The sequence below is a fragment of the Taurulus bubalis genome, assembly GCF_910589615.1.
Source record: "Taurulus bubalis genome assembly, chromosome: 5".
Taxonomy (NCBI): domain Eukaryota; kingdom Metazoa; phylum Chordata; class Actinopteri; order Perciformes; family Cottidae; genus Taurulus; species Taurulus bubalis.
The window spans coordinates 21,573,463-21,595,878 of record NC_136593.1 but is presented as its reverse complement, the minus strand read 5'-3'; the positions used below and the strand labels follow the sequence as shown (position 1 = coordinate 21,595,878).

General features: G+C 40.6%; 1 protein-coding gene across 1 annotated transcript in view; it reads right to left on the bottom strand.

Moving 5' to 3' along the window:
* LOC306737085 (integrin alpha-5-like) overlaps positions 1-22,416 on the bottom strand; it is a gene marked incomplete at its 5' end in the record, with an annotated part of 45,680 nt that overhangs the window by 22,074 nt on the left and 1,190 nt on the right. The window contains 14 exons of the mRNA XM_079218787.1: positions 991-1,104; positions 1,193-1,238; positions 1,318-1,509; positions 2,282-2,490; positions 3,467-3,519; positions 7,447-7,503; positions 7,619-7,662; positions 7,901-7,945; positions 9,538-9,663; positions 9,855-9,900; positions 10,077-10,138; positions 11,034-11,157; positions 12,404-12,504; positions 15,263-15,387. Coding sequence (XP_079074913.1) covers positions 991-1,104; positions 1,193-1,238; positions 1,318-1,509; positions 2,282-2,490; positions 3,467-3,519; positions 7,447-7,503; positions 7,619-7,662; positions 7,901-7,945; positions 9,538-9,663; positions 9,855-9,900; positions 10,077-10,138; positions 11,034-11,157; positions 12,404-12,504; positions 15,263-15,387 — 1,344 coding nt within the window. The remainder of the gene's footprint in view (positions 1-990; positions 1,105-1,192; positions 1,239-1,317; positions 1,510-2,281; positions 2,491-3,466; positions 3,520-7,446; positions 7,504-7,618; positions 7,663-7,900; positions 7,946-9,537; positions 9,664-9,854; positions 9,901-10,076; positions 10,139-11,033; positions 11,158-12,403; positions 12,505-15,262; positions 15,388-22,416) is intronic.

Genomic DNA, 22,416 nt, shown 5'->3' with positions numbered 1-22,416 from the left:
GCCCTAACACTAACATTCAACTTTGCTCCGTGTTAATAGACAAATACTGTATTTACTGTAGTCTGTTTAATAGGTAGCGTTGCTGCTAATAGGTCTGCCTTCCACGCTTATTTTTTCATGATGTGTTCTAAAACTAATATTTACAATACACAGGTTTGTTCAGTGCCACAGTGACAGGTGACCCCAAACTAAAACCTGCTTAGGGCCCTCAAAAGTCTCGGCTCGGCCCTGTATTCACAAAATAAGCGTCCTTTCCCTCTCAGACACGGGCAGACGTCACCTCCCCATGTTTCAAAAGTGTCAAACTGGCGAAACACGGGTTGGCTTTTTTTGCAGAGCAGCCATGGGAAAACTCAATGGGTTTGAAAAACCGTCCTTTTTGGCACAGTGAGCTGTTGGATCACCAAGGTAACCAAGGTGACTGCTCCACCTTTCTCCCACTTCCTCTCCTCATCTTCTTTTTGTCACCACGGCAGCGAAAAAAAGCACCCATAAACATGAAAACAAGGCTTACTTGTACCAGATTATTAAAAAACTAAAAGGCCAGCCAGGTTTGGCAACCGCCTCTTACGGCGGTCTAAAAATGTTCCAGGTTTAAAACGACGGTTAGAGTGATCTTGCGGAAAGAGCTTTATTGCGATTGAAAGCGGGGGTGAATTTTCCCTTCTTCTTTTTTTTCTTCTTCTCTCTTCTGGATCTAAGAATACTGCAGTTCAGAGCAGCTTGGACAGGAAACTGGCAAACATGAGTTCACTTGACATTCTCGTGAGGTAAAGTTTAGAAAGCTGGAAGCAGACTAACATTTGCAAGACTTTCCATGTTCTGTTATTCTCCGAGAGCTCTTTAACCACTCCCAAAACTCTTCAGCTTGTTGTGAAACAACTCAAATATATCTCCGCTACGGTGACAGCGACTGAATGGTGGGTCAAACAGTGTATAATCTTCCTAATAAGATATAAGTGAAGCAAGGAGAATAGTCTACGTCCATACCAAGACACAGTGACGGTTTCATTCTCCGTGTCCAGCTCACAAGTCTTCTCCTCCTGGTTGAACATGGTCGGCTGCACCGTCAGAGAAGCACTGGCGCTCACTATCGGCCGTGCCCTGATTGGCGAGACAGACCACAAAAAGGGCAAGATTAAAAGCAAAGGTGTATATATCTGTGACCATGCTCCTGCATGCCTTAACATACCTGTACAGCACCGCTTTATCAACCCCAAAAGCACCAACAACCAGATCTGCAGGGATTGGAAAGAGAGTTCAGCGGGGAGATCGGAGAAGAGGGTAGAATGTTGGAAGACGGTTTGTTTACGGTACCTGGATAGCCGTTTTGGTCCAGATCTCTGTCGCCTCGCAGGGCGAAGCCAAAGCTGGCTGGGAAAGAGCTGGAAGCCCATTGGCCAGAGAGAGTCTGAGTGGGCGTGTCCTTGAGTCCCCCGACGTAACCGTTATAAATGAGGACCAGTCCATTCTGCTCGTCTCCTCCGTAGGGACAGCCGACAGCCATGTCTGATTATAAACAGCCACAACATATGGTGTGAATAATCTCATGTTTTTCTCAAATATGGTGTATATAAACCATATATAGTAATGCAGGCATGACATATCTTTGTAGGAAGTTAGCATTTCACTATATGTACATATGTACTATAGTTAGCATTTCACTATATGTACATCTACATTTTATATCTGAAGCTTGCATGCAGACCAGCTAACAGTAAATCCAGCTCAATGTATTTAAATTCCTAGACAAAAAAACTGCCACTGGCCATGGTAGGACTGGTGGTTTTGTGGTCCAGTAAAACAAAGTCACTGATTATTTTGTTGTGTTTCGCTTTGTTTTATGGTAATTTACTTCCCAAGACTTTCGCTGAATCTCTATTGAATGAAACGAAGGGCATTCAAATTTTAGAAAAAGCTGAACATTTGCTGGTTCCAGCTTCTTCATTGTCAGAAATAGTTTTTTCCTGCTTAATATTTTATATAATAAATATAAATTGAATATCTTTCTGTTCTTCACTCTTATTTCCCCATTAGGTAACCATAACTTTGTTATAGAATGAACAATCATGATCAATTCATCTGCTGACTATCTTCTTGTTAAACCAGTTATCCATTTTGTCAATACAATGTCAAACAATTGGGAAAATTCTTCCTTTGAATGACCAATACAACAAGCCAAATACATTCTAGACGTTCACATGCATTTTAGCTTAATAAATATAATGTGAAATATATGATGAACTACAATTAAAACCTACGCTTTGTGCCGCACACCTACCGTTGAATCCATCCTGGTTGAGGTCACCCAGCGGAGCCAGCGACGTGCCGAACCGGCTGAAGGCCTGTTGGCCCAGGAGGTGGGACTGGCTTGGCTCCAGCAGCAGAGGGCCCCTCTGGAGGTACACATACACCTTACCCAGCTCCTCCAGACGCCCATTGAGCCCTCGACGCATAAACATCGGAGCTCCCACTACCAGGTCATCCAAACTGGAGAGGGAAGCAAAGGAAGGAGACATATAAAGGGGACGAAGTTGGAAGGAGAAGAGGAACTATTGGAGTATCGACAAAAGACAAAGAGGGATATTTATATCTTATTTTAGGGCCAAAGTGTTTAGCAGGGGTCTTAAAGAGACAGGGGCATAAATGGAGTGTTTCATTCCGGAATATTGAGACAGACAGTAATTTTTTTTTTCTTTCTTATATTTTAAAGCATGTAAACCTGTTTTAGTAGAAACTCAAAATTCAAGTATGAACCCTGAAAAATGTGCATGATATGTAACCTTTAAGGATCTCCACTAGTATTTACTGTGAAATTATGTTCAGCTGGCTAAAGAAAAGTTAAGGTTTCTCTTTGAAAGTTAGAATGATGAACATCACAACACAAATCATGTGTGTATGTCTAAATGAATAGCAATACAAAAAGACTGAATAAAAGCAGATACAGTACAACTACCAATGCATGTTAAAATCAAATACACTTTAAATGGCTGCACTGTATATTTAGAATCGGTAAGTAGTCATTTGTAAAGCTACACTGAAACCTTGAAAACATCAGCATTGTAATTGTGGGCTTTGGCCAGGTTTAGGGAAGTGAAAATGAACTTTAGACGGAGAGGAACCACGAACAGAATGAGAGCATTTTCAGATATTTTCATGACACATTAGAGACAGGGTGACAGAACTGAAGCGCTGGGAACTTCCAAAAGGTCAAACTAGCTGTTTCACCAGTGGCGGGCCGTCAGGGCCTGCTAAGCCTTCTCTGCTGGCCGAAACAGAATCACAAAGTTATAGCTATTTTATAATTGAAGCGCAGGTAGAAACTGCGTTTCAGTGACCTCATCCTTCACTTTTAGTCTCATGTTTTATTTTACAATTCTCTACCTCCTCTGTCATTTCACCTATTTTGTCTCCACATACTCGTTTTCTTGCCATCACATGTCCCACCGTCACTCCGTCCACTCACCCATCGTTGTTGACGTCGGTGGCTGCCACCGCGTAGCCGAAGTAGGACCCCATCTGGAACGCATTACAAACAAGACCCAGTTAGCCTGTAATCACACCACGGTGTACAGATCTCATTTTCTCTCTCCGTGTCCTTTTTTCCCCTCCTTTGTACCCTCCACCCCCCCCCCCCCCCCCCCCCCCCCCCCCCCACAGGCTTTCCTCCTCAATCTCTCAATCCCACGGTCCCCTGGGGTCTCCTCTTCACCCTTTTCACGGAGCTCAGTGTTTGAGCTTAGGGGGTAGGGGATTGGGGACTCAAACTCCTTTAAAACTCACTCGCGGGCCTTGAGTTTTTCCGGTTTAATTTCATACCACGTATGATAAATTAGGGTCATGTTACATTTCTTGGGGTGACCCTCACTTCAAAGGGATTTGTAGCGATATGCATTTATGAGTTTGGAGACCCTTGTGAAAAGCAAGACTGTTGTCTTCATGTATCACACATGAAAAACAGCTCATATCGATATAAGTCAAACCGAGGCAAACCGAGGCTTAGGACAAAGTTCAAATTTACTGTGATACCCTGTAGGAGCACTGCCAGATTCATTCACACTTAGAAATATGATCACGACTTCCTGTGGAGCTGAACCACTAATGTTCATCTGAGGTAAGCTGAAAACAGCAAGCTTCAGAAAGTTGCCTGCAGGTCAGTTTTCACAGTTATGATCTGTATTTTCTGAACAGTTTTTTGGCCACAACACAAAATATATAGCCGCTTAAAGTGGAGGACTCCAGGATTAGATACGACACGTCCTCAAGCCTACATTTGCCAATAACTTTCAAAACGACCGCTCAATTTATTGTTGTGAAATATAACTATTTGGTTAAGTTTAGGAAAAGATTGTGGTTAGAAGTTACTGCGTTACGTACATGAAGTACTAATTTTGTTATGTATGTACGTTAAAATAATGCTCTTGTCACAATTACTACGGCCGCCTGACAAAAAAACTTGCGTATGGATGGTAGAAAAGCTGCTTGCACAGACAACTTATACAGACCTTTTTTTTAGAAAGTTCCTTTTTTAGAAATATTTGTCATACTAACAATGGCTCACGACATACCCATAAATAATTATTCGCCAACTCTATTTTGGAATAGAGTTTAGCAGTAGGTAGCTGTTTTCTGAGAAAAAGCACACACAAAAAACATTATACCTTTCCTCAGCACCAGACAGCAGACCAAACTAAGTTAATTTAGCAGATTATCATAGTCGAGTGTGAAGCAGAAAAAGCTGCCAAAGTTAGCACCTAAAAGCTAACCAGTCACATATCTAACATTAACATGATCATCTAAAGAGCCAGAGATTTCCATCCTGGTTGACAAAAAAAACACTTCTTCACTTTAAAATGCCATTGTGTAAATAGTTTACAACTTCTGTAAAGTATACACTTTATACTGATAAAAAAAACACTTATTTTGAAGACAAGAAATGAATAACCAGTGTCCAACATGTTTTACTGAGAAAAGATTTATACATCAAATAAACCAATGAAAATGGAAATTAAATAGCTTTGAATACAAGATACTTCACATTAATGATCCTCAAATCCAACAGAACCAGAGGAGTCCGGCTCATTGACTTGCTACTTTTCCCCTAATGTTCTGATGGCAAAACCCCTGATGCCTGACACATTTTTATTCTTCATATAAATTGTCATCATATCGAGTAACCTAAGTATAAAGTCTGCACATAGGACACAACACGGGTTGTTGAACAAATGAAACATGGCCGAGCAGAGAAAATAATAGTTACTGGTCTTAACAAATGACAAAATTTGAGGTTTCGCTCAACAAACAAACAGGCCTCTTGCACAAATCCCCTCGGGTGTGTTTTCGCAGCTGACTCAGACTACACAGTCCAAGAGGGACCAGCATTCTCCCACAGAGAGCAGAGAGTCCATCAGTCAGAAGTTTACCTCAGATCACTCTCACTGTGACTTATCAGTTTACTCAGCGCCCTCCGCCCTGAGAATGACACCTCTGAGCAGTCGCTGATGACCTCCCACACAGAACACACACACACACACACACACACACACACACACACACACACACACACACACACACACACACACACACATACGCTTTCCCATGTGTGCATGGTCACATGCTCTTACATCTTGCAATACCTACACAATGAAGCTTTGTTAAATTACACAATAAACTAACTAAAAAATCAGTTTCCCCATATTGTAGCTGGCATGTCCCAATTTAAAGGTTAGGTTCACATTTTTTCAAGTTTGTCTCGGAACAATTTATTCAAATGCGCATATGTACATTGAAGGAGTTTTTGGTCTCCATAATCATTCATACTGCCAGTGCTGGCTGTGAAGAGAGCCCTTCCTAAATAGATTTCAATGTAAGTAATGGGGGACAAAATCCACCGCCCTCGTTTCGTGTGAAAATATATTCTTAAGTTGAACCAAAGCTAATATGAAGCCTTCAGCGGTCTAAGTTCGACAAACCAATTGGAGCACTTCCAAAGCAAGCCCCATTGGTGCCAAATTCCTGCTTTGAGCTACTATCTGTTTTTGCCGCAGCTCAGTATTGAAGTACGGTTTCCATCCCCCAGATTTTAGGCTCATTTTGAAATATTGCGAAACACCTTTTCGTTTCTCTTTATCGTAAAAAGGTGGTTTTCTATAAAAAGCAAAGTCAAATGGAAACAGACTCAGCCAAAAAAACCTGATTTGCATGTGACTTGAAAAAGAGGAGACAATTCATTTCCTCAAATGAATACATGAAACCAAGAACTACATATTTCCATCTTGTCTTCTATGTGGTTTCCCACAGCTTCCCACAGGTTTGAATGCTACTGTTTGAATTACTTCATCTCATTGCTCTTCTTCAGCAATGTTTTAATGGCACCCAACAAGAGAATTATAGCCACAAACTGATTATCTTAACATGTCCAACTGCTAATATTCACATGACCGTAGTAAATGATACAGCACATTAACATGAGACCATCCACCCGCGACGACACATCATAGCAAAATGGGAGACAACCACTGTAGCAGAAGTTTTGAGTGCTTTGCCAAGTGTTAATATTTTTGTCTGACTGTGGACCGAAAGTATAGGGGTAGGAAGTGGGTAACGGGCCATTGGCCGCCCCACTTCAATTTGGTGTGATCCCATCGCAAGATGGTCTCTAGTTTGCCATTGGTTTCGCCAACTTTCGAGAAATTCTGTTAAAATCTGCACTTCATTCGGATGGAAACCTGACTACTGTCTACGGAGGAACAAAGACGGAACTTCATACTAGAAACCATCTTACGATGGGATGACACCAGCTGCGACGACGTCCAGGGTCGTAAAAGGGGGCAGTCAATGTTTCCTTTCCCACTTCCTACACCCTTACTTACGGGGCACTTGCTCCAACCACACCCATCTTCAAAAGTGTCCTTCACTCAACTCAGTATCTGTAGAGTTTCGTGAATGCATCTTGCACGATTGGATCGCAGGGACCAAAATCTGTCCAGGAACGCACACACACGCACACACACACACACACACACACACACACACACACAGACTCACAGAGGTGGAACAATAACAGCGTTGCTATAAACATTGTAACTTTGAACGATACCTACTTAATTTAAGAAACTCAAACTGTTTGAGACTCGTCTAAATATGACTAAATACTCAGCTAGTTTCCTGACAAATGCTGCCACTCCTCAGTACTTCCCATTTCAAAAGCACATGCTGAATCAATACAGTGACAACATGGACACCGTGCCGGTCTGCTGTTTTCTGGGTTTGATTTGCAGCTTTTAGAAACCACGAGCTGTGCATACTGTAAGCTAGACCTCTGACCCTGATATAGGCCTCCTCTCCAAGGGGCAAATTCCTTCACCTCCAGCCCTCCTTTACACATGCCACTATAAATGTGTATTTTTTTACAAAAAATAATCCCCCGTCCAGATGTGCACATACCTGCTCCCCTGTCAAGTTGAGCAGAGACTTCAGATCCCTTCCATTTAGTATTGACACCTATATGGAGATGGGAAAAAGTCATTATCTGAGCATACTGCACGTCAATGCTTTTATGTTTAATCGACTATTTGCACTGTGAAATTGTTTCATGTAAAATGTGGGGGCTCCTTACTACTCCATACAGCATGAGTCCTTTTGGAACTCCTGTGACGAAATCTGCAGATGGGAAAGCAAGAGGCAAAAGGTTGGGAGGACTCATTTCAACACAGAGAACTAGGAACCGTTGTGACCAACCAACAAAAACAATATCATATTTTCATCTTTGGGCCCCAAAATGTTCCCACTTCCTGAAAGACTGAGCGGTTAAACATTAGACAGAGCTTGTGTTGGGGGTCAGCAAACCCTGTACTCAGCCATGCATTTTGGCTCTCTGTACTGTAAATATGACCCTCACCTTCATCGTCATCCCCACTGAACTCGCCACCAGCCACGGAGTAACCTGCAGGAGCGAAGAAGAGAGTGTGAGTGAGAGAAAACAGCTGAGAAACATATGTCCTGAAGGGTCATCAAGAAAGGGTCATCAAGTTGCCATAATCATACATTTATATGTCCCGCTTGTGCATGATTGTGCTGTCTATATAATGGGAATCTGCCAATTAGATTGTGACATACAGAGTCTTGAGTCATGTTTTAAGTCTCGTGTTTGTGTTGACTATTTTGGCCTTATAGTGGAAGAAGAGGAAAGCTCGCCAGAAATTTCATTGCATAGTTTTTTTTTTCTTCAGTTTTCTGCGTACACAGTTGACAAGGAGGGTGGTGTTAGTGGAAGTCATGACATTTCCAAACTGGAAAGAATTCTTCCTCTGGGGTGTATGAATATGATGAGAGAATTTTAAGAGAAACCTTTTATTTTTATTTTGGCCTGATGGTGGCACTTAAAGCCAGTACGTTCAAAAGGTTCTAAATTGTGCCAACTTGAATTACATCCCAATGACTACTTTTATTGTTCCCTTGACAGGAAATTACCAAAGTCCTGGTCAAAGTGCTCATGGTGAGACCAAAGGTCAGAGAGTCACTTGCACCTCAGATATTAGGCTCGTTCGTAAGAGCTGCGCCTCGCCTGGAATCCAGACGAGAGCGGGCGGGAGCAGCAGGAGGCGTTGTCAATAAACTGCGATCAAGTCAGACAGTTTTCAGCTGACTTCAAAGTATACACGGGAAGTCACAGAACAAATTATTTCCTGTTAGTTCCGATCTTTAGTCTACTTGTGGTTTACAGATCACGTTTGGATTCATTCATATGTGTTTATAAATATATATTTATGTAGAAATGTGGGTCTAGCTGCATCCTTTGTTCTTTTTATGTCTGCTTGTGAAATACACTACATTACATTAAAAAAATCCAACTTGGATCATGAGGTCTGGCTGCTGCCACCCATTGTTTGTTCTTTTGAAGCCTTGAGTTTGGCATCTTAAAATATATATATATATATATATATATATATATATATATATATGGTTTTGAGCTGCTAATGGTAAGAATATATGTTACAATAAAGCTATGAAAATATGTAAAAAATGACATTTTATTTTTTTAACATACCTTTAAACCTTTAAAAAAATACATAGGAGTATGTTAAAAAACGACAATTGATTAACTTTATACAAAAGCAATAATTGCTTTTGATGTTTTCCCCCAAAAAATCCAGTCTGTCTTGGGCTTGAACAAATGCATTGACGTCTGGTTGAATGTCTGAGGTGGATATGCCAAGGACAGCTGACAGATGATCATCAGTGAGAGAGGATCTGTATCTTGATTTGTTGTTGTTCGTAGCGTAGTTTAGCGCAGCGTAGCTTAGATTAGCGTAGTTTAGTTTAGCTTAGCGTAACATAACCGGTGAAGAGGCAACATTTACCTGACGTGACGTAATGTGACCTGACGTAACCTGTGTCTTAGTGTAGCTTAGTTTAGCATAGCTTAGTTTTGCTTAGAGTATCTTAGTGTATCTTGTCATATTTTAGCGTAGCTTAGTGTATCTTAACATAGCATAGCATAGCATAGCATAGCTTAACTCAAGTGTACTTCCTCACCTAGGTAGCTGTCATCATAGCTCCCCTGCACCTGTCGTGTCTGAATCTGCCCGGCGACAGACAGCAGAAAGTAGGAGGGGTAGTAGGCCTTCACAATCTCCTCTGTGGTGGCTGAGATCAGCTGGCCTACGGGATGGATGGGCAACAAAAAAGTCAAAGGTCAGAGGTGTGACTTTTTTAACTCTGGTTCCTAAATTGTTCTGAAGTTTGTCCATGAACAAAGATGACGGATTAATTTGATCAGGCTTTCAGAGGTAGAATCTATTGGAAGCTGTCTATCTAAAGATCCGAGCTGGTTCACATTCTTGCCAACTCACCTTGCCAGAAAAAGCTGCCCGGTCCTCCAAGCACAACCCTGCCGTCCTGTAACACACAACAGTTGCCAGAGCTGAGGAGTCTGCGTGTCACCGTGAGTTTCAACAAACAAACTCTGCAAATCTGATGTACTGTACTGAGCAAAATCTCCACTGCTTACATCACCCAAAACAGAGAAACGGCAAATATGTGATTATGTAGAAACCAGCAAATATGTTTCTTACCTTGGTGAAATCTGCACTAAATCCCCCCTGGCAATAGCCCTGTCCAACAGGTCCATGTCTTTCTGCAATGAACAGCACCAAACATGGGAAACACTAATAATCTTTCTGTTTCATGAAAACAAAAACAACATTCTGTTCTATTGAGGGCATAATTACCCCGTGCAATTGTTTGTAACATTTCAATTGAACATTGACCCAAAACTGAATTCCAGACACTTTTAAAAAAAAGAACAGAAGAAAAGACAAAACTAGACAAAGTTTCAGGGTAAATTTGTAGCTTAAGCTTCATCTGGTAACATTTAATGAGTTCACAGCACCCTTCATAAAATAAGCAGGAAGCTGTATTCTAAATATTCAAACAATATTGTTTTAAACAAGGCAAGACTAATCCTGTAATAAAACTTGTATGTTGAATTAGCTATTGGCAGTTACTGTTTGCAATGTATGTTGTACCCATGTACTTTTACATTTATATTGATGAAAAACATAACAATTTGCTGATTCTCAGACTCTTTCTGGGGCAACAAGGGAATTTATGGACGTTTATTCAAGAAGGACATTGGAGAATGATATCCTCCGGAAGTGTAATTTACAGACCTAACACATACTGTATATAAAAATGTGTGTATCGTGTCAGTGTTCTAAATCCGAGAGAAAGTCTGGAGTTTTAAGCAAGTTATAGCAATTGTGCGTTAAAGATTTTAACTACTTTATATGCCTCAGTGGGCTGTTGATAAGTTAACAAGTGGGGTAAATCAGCTGATGAAACTACAGTAACTAACTTCTCATTGTTTTCTGAACACAGGCATGCATGTTTCTATATCATGCTGCACTCTAGTCTACCCTCGTAGGGAGCTATTTTCAGGAAACAAAGGTCTGAGATGCCCACAAAGTAATCGGCTAGGTGATGAATGTAGTCGAGCATCCGTCACCTAAACACCAGAGGCAGCTGCTCACCTGTCCGGCAAGGGGCGTACTCCACAAACGTTTTGAGACCATCTACAGAGAGGTAGCAGGTTCCTGTGACGTCGGAGAAGGGCATGTCATGTTCGGTCCTCCAGTAATACCTGGGAGCACAAGCCTGGCGAGCACAATGAGACGGCTCAATGACAAAACCCTCTTTGTAAGTGAAGCATATTTTTTTTAAATACTTGCAATAATCAGAAACCCTCAAACTGTGTCAGCATATTAGGTAAGATTATGGTACTAGCACCAAATAGTCTACCCTACAAGAACAATACAGTTCCTTTATCTCAATGTCTTCTACATTTTGCCTGGGCCTCTTTAAGTTTCTGCCGTGCTAGCATCCAGCTAAGTTAGCATTACGTTAGTATTCAATGTCCTCCAATATCGGAACCCATTGGCTATCGGTCTGACGCCGAGATAGGCCTTGGTGGCAATGGGCAATATTTCTGGGGTTTTGGCGTAGTCAGCAGATATCCGGGCCAAGACTTCCTCTTGTGCCGGTAATTGTTTACAGTTGGATTAGCGAATTGACCCGCGAGAATCAAGCATTGGCGCTAGGATTTAAATTTTGGATGGGCCATTTAATTACAAAAGTTAATACTAGTTGGCCTTCCTTTAACGGTTTTGAACTGGGAGGCTCGCTAAAACAAAAACTGATACCATGCTGAAAGAGGACTAGCAATCTGTTTGATTGACACTTTAATGAGTTTTTTAAACATTTTCAATACAGAGAGTTTATTATTACAAACGTTGTATGCCTTTATTGTTTATCTACTAATCAATAATGCCTTTACTGACGAAAATTAAGTTTGAGTTGAGAGATGAAGTCAACCACCAGATTGTTTCACAATTGGCCAATTAGCTATGGTAAGATTGTCAGACGATAGGTGGTGGGTTCCGAGGTTGCATTTTTGCCAATGTGTACCACCTCTTTTGCTCTTCACACAAACTTGTACTCAGCATGCAACCAAAGCTCACTCAAATGTGATTGCTCAATACTACTTGGACTACAAATGGAAACCAGAACGCTTCAGATACCTACATCTTGGCCCGTTGCCTACTGATTCTGCATTCATATGCAGATAGATTTTTTAATGCCGAAGCTTAATGTGAAAGAGTTGTCAAGATTGTTGTGAGTTTACTTTTGTTCTGCATTTTCAAAGCGCAGAGGGAGTCTGTGTTAGAAATGTTAAGGAACCTGGACATCAAGCAACCGCACACAAAAAGTCCCAAAGCCCATGTTAACAGAATCCCTGCTACTGCACCAACAATAAAAGTTGATTCTTTAAACAAACAATAGTTTGCATAGCACGTCATCACACAGTATCCAAAGAGAACAACCAACCCTGACCCACTCTTACCAGGATGCTGTTGCCATGGGAACGCACAGTAGCTCCAAGCCACTGATGGGACTTAAACTCAACCTGAGTGTTCACACCATTTATGTAAAAATATCGATCACCTAGAAGAACATAGAGAGGGAAAAACATATTTTAGAGCGTATTTACACAGAGTTGCACGCAGAGTGAATAACTTATTGCTGCTACACTTTCCTCAAAAACGGGAAACTTGAGAGATGTCAGGAGTTAGTGTTTTAACTAAGTCAAATCCCCCTGTCATCGCTGTTTGATTTCTGTGAGCCGTCGGTGCTTTGTTTGCGAGAGCTCCCTCACATGTTCTTGGCTTTTTACATGGATATTTTATGGCCTTGCTCCCGGGGTCTGCAGTCTTAATCCATCCTCCGCTATGGCAGACATCAAACAGCTCAAAGGGACTTGAACCTTGTTGTTACTGTAACCCAAACGGCTGTACTTCATTGTCAGGATGTGTTTTAAGAAGAGGCCCGGGCAGCCAGAAGGCAAGGAGGAGTGATGAGGGACGGGGTGGTGGACTGTTAGGGGTGTGTGTGTGTGTGTGTGTGTGTGTGTGTGTGTGTGTGTGTGTGTGTGTGGTTATCTGCCAAATGTTTTACTTTGAAGCCTCAGCAGCATCTCCATGATTTATTTTTGCTTTCAACATTAATTAATTATTTCATTTGGAAACATTACACTAATATTTCTTCTTGGACTGGTTCACAAAACGTTAGGGGAGCCAGGTTGCCTCTATGTCCTATGGAATAACGTAAAAAACAGTTCCAGGGTTTGAAATCCTGTACACATCCTTATCCAAGTAAAAAGTTAAGTCTGTAATATTTGGGTTTGCTGTCAGATGGTAATTGCTTCTACATGCAGGATTTTGTCGCACCTACAGAGGAAAAACTTGCCATTCAGCATCCTTGAAAAGTAATTTAAAAAAACCTGACACCTTAACTTCTTCTTAAATATGCCTGTAACTGTGTAAGCTTCACTGTGGTATATATTTTGATATATATGCCTGCTGTCTGTAGCAGAGTGCTGACATTAAACTCTCCTGGCTGAACTCAGTGCCTATTTATTAACGGAGTCTGTGCTGTGTCCTCAAACACACCATGAATCCTGAGGCCTGTAATGGGAAATGCAAGACTACTAACATGGATGGATTACTGTAACGGACCTACCAAGCACAGGCCCAGGGGCCCAAAGTGCCAGGGCCCCCCTTGGCTTTCAGCTGCAGACACACAAAATGACTACAAGGAAATATAAAACAACTTCAAACAAAAAGATAGAACGCAACTGAAAAAAAGGGCAAAACAACAAAATAAAGACACAAAATGACCACCAAGACCCAACACAACTACAAAGAGACTAAACAACAATGAAGATACACCAAATGACGACAAAGCTATAACATAAAAAGAAACACAAAACAACTACAAAGAGACACACAACAACTACATAGACAAGAAACAACTACAAAGAGCGAAAACAACTGTCAGCATGCTCAGAATGACCACAAAGAGACAGAAAAAGACCACAAAGAGAGACAAAAGAACTACAAATAGACACAAAACAACTGTAAAGAGACGCAAAATGAGCACAAAAAGCCCACAAAGAGATTTAAAACATCTAGAAAGAGACATCAAATGAACACAAAGAGACACAAAATTACTACAGAGACACAAAATGAACGCAAAGAAAAATAAAACAACTTCAAAGAAACACAAAATGAACACAAATAAACATAAAACCACAGAGACACAAAATTAACATAAAGAAACATAGAAAAACGTCAAAGAGACACAAAATGAACACAAATAAACATAAAACAACTTCAAAGAGACACAAAACAACAACAGAGACACACAACAACAACAAAAAGAGGCTTAACAGCTATAAAGTCTGTTTCTCAAGTGTTTTGCTCCAAAGTAGGAGAGGTAGTGGGTCCTAGCACATCTGTGCCCAAGAGCCCATTGTCTTGTCTCTTAATCCACCCATGACTACTGAATATACATGCAAAAGCATGTGTGTGTAGAAATATTTGCGTGTGTGAACACAAGTGTGGTTTTGTATGTTTTTGTATGTTTTTTTTCTACGCTTTAACATGTTTCAGAGGCTGCATGCGGAGACCGTTGTTTAACAGTTTGTAGGTGTGTATTTATGTACGCAGAGTCTGTGTAAACCGCCCCTCGATATCAGTATTCGAGAGCGTACGATAAGTTAGACCCTGTGATCCTCAAACGGTGGTCCTTATCGCTTCCTGCATTTCTGATGGAGGTGATTATTTTTCTGGCAGAGCTGGGGGCAGCCCCGGTCCTCTTGGGTCCTTGTGCCCGTAACGACTCTGCCATAATTAAAAAGCGCTCACAACACCGGGCCCCAGTCCAGCAGGAAATCAAATCTCTGTGAAAACACTGCAAAACACAGTTCAAGTCCCAGGATGGAGACCTTGGTGAGGGTCGGCGTGGAGGAAAGCCTCAGTCACCATTAAAACACCGGAGAGACATTAAAGCCTGGTTTCAACGAAAACAGAAAAGCCGGAAGATGGCAGGGAGCCAAACCTTTGACCTCAAGGTGACGCACAACGGGATGCAACCTATACCTTCTCTCAGGCACTTTTACGGCTGGTTAGAGACAGCTGAGAGTTCACTACTTAGTCCTGTCTCAACTGTTCAACAGTGCCATTGGGGAAAGTGACATTTTTATATCCTGGAAACAATGTGAGTTACCAACCAAAGCCGCGGTTCACGATGTGGAGAAAATTTCTCTCCCTTGGAATTGGAATATTGAGCGTGATTTTTCACAGGTCACATTTTTATCTGCAAAGAGGCCGGCCGTCAATTTAGATTTAACAAGACCCCCTACCTTGCTTGTCAAAGTCGATCATGCTGCAGTTAGCTTGGCTCCAGGGGCACAAGAACACAGCTCCTCCTTCAGTGACGTCCGGTTGGCTGGTATTGGCTTTCGGGGCGCCGATCAAAACACTGATACTAGACAGCAGAGAGGAAAACAGAATCTTACATTGTGGTGATGGACTGTGTCCAGGAAAAGTCCACGGGTTACAACCAAGAAACATCTGTTATGATGTACAGTCATAAACATTTAACTGGTCTTGTGAAATCAAGTTTTGTCATACACACAGCTGATGATTAAAAAGTGCAGACTGATATCAATATTTCACAAAATGTCTAACTATTTATCTCATCATGGGCCATATAGTGATATTATATATCACATCGTATCGTACCTGAGAATATCATTTGTTATATCGTAAGATTGCATAAGTGCTGTCTCTTCCTGGTTTTAAAGGCTGCGTTACAGTAAAGCGATACAACTTTAGCTATTCTATTATTTGCCCACTTAGTTATCTTATTCAAACTAATAATATTTCTTGATCAAAAATCTCATTGCGTCAACATTTTGTAAACGCACCAATGGTCAACCGCACAATATCGCCGCAAAATCGTTATTGAGGTATTTGATCAAAAATAACTTGATGTTTGATTTTCTCTATATCGCCCAGCCCTATTTGATCGGGACACAAATCATGACAGAGAGGACACCAAACTATGAAAGCAAGCTAGGAAGACAATTGAGAAGTACTATTACCATAAAGCGGGTGTACCAAGGCTGACTTCTCCTTATGGGGCCTTATATGGCAGAGCGCTACTGTTTCATATACGTCCAAACATCAGTTCATAGATGTTACCTCAGTGGCTGTATTTCTGCAGATCCCTGTCATTATCACTGCCTTGGAGGTTTTTTTTTGTTAGATATGAGATAAACACTTTGTCCAGCATTGCTGCCGGGAAGTTTGAACATCTGTCGATGATCTACAATGCTTAGAGTTCCCATATTGTCACATCAAGTTAAGCCAAACCTCTGCAACCTCAACATGAGGTCAAAGTCTGCATGCAATCCTTTTTTGCATAAAGCCAAGGAAAGTGTGTTGGTCACAAAGCCATTTTTCAATATAGATACAAATCTATGCAGAAAAGAAGGTCTGGAATCCACTTGCACCAATGAAGTTTTCTTTGAAGATGACGTTTGAAGGCGCTGCAGATTTGAATCCTGCGTTCATTAGAGCAACAAGTTGTAAATGCAACACTGACAGAGTTTCTCCTCATTAAGTTTATGGAACAGATGTTCACCAGCTAGTCTCTGACTGTGTCTGTCTGCTGTTTGGTGCTGAGCAGGTAGTGTACAATGGGTTTATCGGGGCTTGTTTACAACCAGCTGTCCGCTGCTGCTTAGAAACAAGACTGACGAGAGCTGTGAGAGTGAACCAAAAGTAGAGATGGGCATCGTTTGGGTTTTTCCCGATACCGGTGCTAAAACGATACTTTTAAAACGATACCGGTGCCTAAACGGTGCCTGACCCGATACTTTTTTATTGCAAAGGCAATTCTTTTTCTTCAAATTGAACAAAATATGAACCGTTTAAAGTATACTAAAAATAAATAAATACAAAACACTTGACTTCAAACTACAGCTTCAAACTTTTTAACTTCAAACTGAACAAAATCATCAGGTGGCCTGATAGGGAACGTGTGCAACAGAACTCCACTCAGAAACTGTTGGATTCTACAAACTCTGCAGGACTACATGTCATCTGGACTACACGTCATCATTAATATCAACAACCATTTTACCGGGGATGCATCAGAGCAGACTTGAGCGTACTTGAGAGAGCCAATATCCCAGAATATATTCATATACCAATCAAAACAGCTGCTGGCCAGTTGCTAGCGAGTGGTGAATAACGATGGCGGTCCTTTTCGGCGTCAATAAATTAATGTGTTTATTTGGAAAAAAAAATACCGTGATATACCGTGAAACCGCCAGAATCTTACAAAATACCGTGATATGAATTTTTGGCCATACCGCCCAGCCCTACACTTCGGTCCGGTAGGTACCGGTCGTATTGGCACCGGTTTTCGGTACCCAACCCTAACCAAAAGAGGGGATTTGTGGGTCGTAAAACAAAAACAAGCTAAAAGAGGCAAAAGGTGCAGCAGAACCGGCTAATGAGGATTTTTCACTTTCAACTCCTTTTACATCATGAGTAGTTATCTAATTAATTGTTTAATAGTGACTAAAGCAGCAAAACCCTATTATAGACACCAATGGAAAAGCTTAAAAGAATCAATGTCAGTATAAGTGCACGCTATATTTCTTATATTTTCACCACTTTACCTCGTCAGACGGACCTTTCCAACGGGGAACTGAAGCCACTGTCTATGTTCTCTTTAAAGCCACCAGACTGAAAACTGTATTTTCACGGCGTAGAACAGGGGGAGTTCCTGGTCTGCCGCTGCCTCCATTGGTGAGTTTGTTTGTGTTATTGTGTCACTTTGGTGTATGAAAATGGTTTCTTTTGATACACTAAAGTAACAAAATAACGTCGTGAAGCAGCAACATCCATTCGCTGTGAGGTTGAAAAATACAGTTTTTTGTCCAAGGAGTCTAGTTTCTTCAAACTGAGGCCGTCATCCATTCTATAAGTTGTACTTCATACAACCCTGCTTCAAAACATCCAAACTACACCTTTAAAGTTAGCTTGCTACGACTTTGCTGTATTGTAACAGTTACAAAAGTTGGCTAAATGATTACGAGTCATAGCGGGACAACATAAAACTTGAGAAGTTATCACAGCTCTTTTTATAGCGTACTGAATTACAACCATTCATTGGAACTCCTTGTTTGGCTGTTTTTTGTTTAGTTGACACTGTTGTCCCAACAAAGATGTGATGATTTTATAATATATATAATTGTATACAATGTGCAGTGTGTGTGTGTATATGTGTATAACAATCGGCTTTCAGACAGCCCTGCTGAAAAAAAGTCCTTTCCCAGAGCGACTGGCACAACTTAAGACATTGGTGACTGATGACATGAGCAGAGATCAGACTGTACTCCCACCTCCCCCCATTTTTTTCTTTCTGGAGAGCACAAGAGGAATATTAACATGGCTGGATAAGCTTTCCTTATAAACCGCTCACTCCACAGCCACTTAGCCGACCAGTGCGCCGGCGTTCAGTGGCCTGCTCTGCCTTCTCTCTGCACGTGTTGAGTTGCAAGAGTCAATTAAAAGCAGTTGTAACGAGAACAACAATAGCCTCTTCCTGAAATGGATCGGGATGATGGACGCTTCTGTTGAGACCTGAAATAAGGATTCCTTTCTCCTAAGTCACGTTCAATGAGAACATCTGCAAACAGAGGAATGGCTTAGAGGCAATGCCAGGTCTAAGATGCAACATGTCATTTTTTTACGGAAGGATTTATGAGCTCCAGTGAATGCATTTACATAGCCACGTTATTCTGAAACAAGTTGTATCCAAATGGTAGTTCTTACTGTCCTTCAACTGACAATGAATCACATTTAATCTACACAATAATTATTTTTTGGATCTAACTTTCTCTAAAATACAATTGAAGAAAGGACAATGGCATAAGTGGAATTTCTCACAACTTATATGACGCATATTGCTTCAGTCTAAGGGGCACATACTGATATGACCTTCTATTACATTCAGTAATGAATCGGAGCCTCTGTATCCAAGCTAACCCAGTTCATGTTTCTCAAGATGTTATCTGGCCTGTTATAATAAACAGGATATGATGCTTGTATGAGCCAGAAATCCTAACCAAATATCTGTTTTGTTTGGTTTGCATGTAAATACATTCATTACACTCATACGTATGTGGGTGGCCCAGAATAATCTGACCCAACACTAAATGAGTGTAATTTCTTCGTAGTATTTTAGTCAAATGAGCAATGTTGGCTTCACCTCCATGAAAGCTGCGCTACAATATAGGCCACAGACAAATATCCACTGTTTTAGAAGCATAGGTTTGCTCAATTGACCAAAGGAAATCTGGTTCCATTACTAACATAATAATTGGATCAAGACACTCTTGAAATTCAAGAGTAAAACCTGACACATACATTGACTGTCACGCAGGTAACATTAGCCCTTTGGTGGCCTTTAATAGAGCTCACAGACAGGTTGGTAAACATAAAGATGTTCACTGACATCAGGTCGTGGGATTTCAACATCTGCGTCCCATTTTCATGCTCCAGACTAATTCTATGGATGTTTGTTGTGGGTCTGTGGTGTGTTTGCAAGGGAAAAGTGACAAAATGAAGTACACTCAAACAAGACTACGAGTTTATGCTACCAGCTCTGAGAGGCTGTGCATAAGCACAGCTAAATGGTCATATCGGCATTCAAACATGACCACAATGACAATGTGGGTCCATAGTGGCCAAACCGTGAAATACAACTTAACGTGATACCATTGGGCCCAAAAATACTTTTTCCCATAGACATATATTGGGAAAGAGACGTCTGTTACTCAGCATACATATTTTTTTGAAAGTTAGTCAACTCCCAGAACAAACACTTTGATTAGCCGTTATTGAAATCATTAGGTCATCAAAGCAGGTCAACAGACAAATAACCAAATCCAGATTTATCTTCCTCCGTTCATGTGAATGAGCCCAAGTGGCGGGGTACAAGGAAACGATTGGGCCCATAGATGCAGAAGGCCAGCAGGTAATTTTATACCCATAAGGTATTATTTGTTTGCCATATCCATGTGCTCTTTATACATCCATGTGTTTAGCAGGTATATGTTCCCAAACATAGTTTTACGAATTTGCACTAAGCACAGGTGAAGCTGGTGGAAATGTCATTAGTTTTTGTTTTCGTTCATAAAACAAAGTATTGGACAAACCGCAACTTATTACCTGATGGTGGTGCGAGAGGAAAAGCCACCAAAGTGAGTAGGATTCAACCTGAGGGGGACATAAATATTTCCGTCTGGACCAAAGCAGTGGATTTTGCCAAAAAGACATTACCGAAGAGCCATGAAGCGAGTTTACTGTTGCAATGTACAATATTGAACCACCTCTTCCAACTCACTTGATGCCTGCCTCGTAAACCAGACACATCGACTGGACATGTGTGCTGAGACAGTTAAAAAACAGAGATGGCATGGTGAGCAACAGGAGCAACTCTTAACAAGGCTCCCTCCAGCCAAACAGTGTAGTTATTGTCCCGAGTGCATGACAACCAGCAGAAACCATCCCATCAGCAGAAAAAAAAAACATTTAACTCATTCAGGAAGGAATCCTTTTTCCTCCCACCACAAAACAAGAACCACTAGATTCACACGACGATGTTCAACCACAGTTGTAAACTGTCAAAATGCATGACTTCGGTCAAACAAAATGTTGTATTGTTCAGTTTGAGGACAACTGTTGGAGGCAAAACGGGGCTTAGTCTGAATAAATTGGTCTAAATCAACATCTCAGTAATGACTCAAAAACATGCCCTCTAACTGCCAAAAGCTTAGTTAAGCAAACTGAGAGAATCTTAACCAATTTCCTCACAGGAAAATATCTACATGCATTAAAACCAACATTGATGTCACTCTGTGAGCCCTCGAGCGTGTTAGGGAGGGATAGCGGTGGAAGAAGTACCGAAGTACCGAACTAGATGTACTGATACCGCAATGAAGAAATAAAAGTGAAAAGTAAAGATTTACGTAAGTAAAAGTACAAAAGCATCGGCATCAAAATATATTTCAGTTACCAAATGTTAAAGTGTTAAATGTTAATTTTACTTTACTTTCTATGCTGCTGAGAAGCTTTTTATTTTATTGTTAACTAAACTAATCAAGTTATCAAGTAAGATTAGTGGAGTACAAAGTATAATATTTGATTAGAAATAAAGCTGATGAAGTGTAACCGAGTTATATGGAAAATATCTGAGCACCTTTTACAGGAGCTGCTCCCCTGCAGGTTATCATAAGCAGAGATTAATAGCAGATACGCTAGATTTATGTCATCATCTACGAAGGGCTTTCAGGTGATGTTACACATCTTACAGAGGTCCCTCAGCTCTTCAGCAACAGCAGATGTGAACAGCTGGTTGAGATTGTGTTCTGGCTGGACGAAACAAAAATGTAATGAGACTGTCTTAACAGGCGTAAATACGCTGAAAGTGATCAATTTGAGGGCTACTGTAGTAAAGCAGTAGGCTATGTGGTCAGCTAGCCATCGATGTCTTCAAGGCGGGAAAGAAAAGAGTTCATATTAACACAATGGGAGAAAAATACTTGAAGTATCAAAATTAAGAAGTAAAATTATTGTTTTAAGTCCAGGTGAATGAAACTGCGTCTAACCACTCCAGTACACTAACGCTAGTTAGCTGGCTGATGTTACTTTCTGCTACAGCAGAATAAAATATGTTATAACCTTTTCTCTTTACTGGAGCGAAGTTTCAAATGGCAGTACATTTCAAATGTAAATACTCAAGTAAAGTACCAGTATTTTCTAAATTACTTACATTACTTGGTGTATCTACAGCTGACTTATGCTAACAGATAAAAGTTAGCATTACTGGTGGCTGTTTGCTAAACAGGGTTTGACGAGTATAAAGTAAGACTATAGGGCCACTGTGGCAAGCAGTGGCAATTATGGGATGATGGTAAATAGCTAAACTTAGCATAACAGTAAGTACAAGTAGCGAAGGCTAGTAATATTAGCAAATAGTCTCAGAGTAATATCTATCTAAAGTTTGCTAACGTTGGCTAACATAAGCTTATCTGACCAACGCTGTTAGAGTAAAACCCATGACTATTGAATTGTGTTGCTTAATTAAGAATACTTTCTTTTTTTATGTTACAAAGTATTGTAAGTTTTATCTACAGACGAATGAAACAATATCAACTGCTGTCTGTGGCACATCACGCTACAACAAAATGTAGGCCAATTTATTTCTTAAATATCCTATCCTGGTTGCGACATTTGAAAGTCCTTTCTTGAAACATAAGCAAAATATGAACGCATTATTTTGTGTTAAAATGTAAAATACTAGATTGTCCATACATTTGTTGTAAATTAAAATACATCGCTCCGACTCTATTCTATTTAAATATATATATATATATATATATATATATATATATATATATATATATATATATATATATATATATATATATATTAC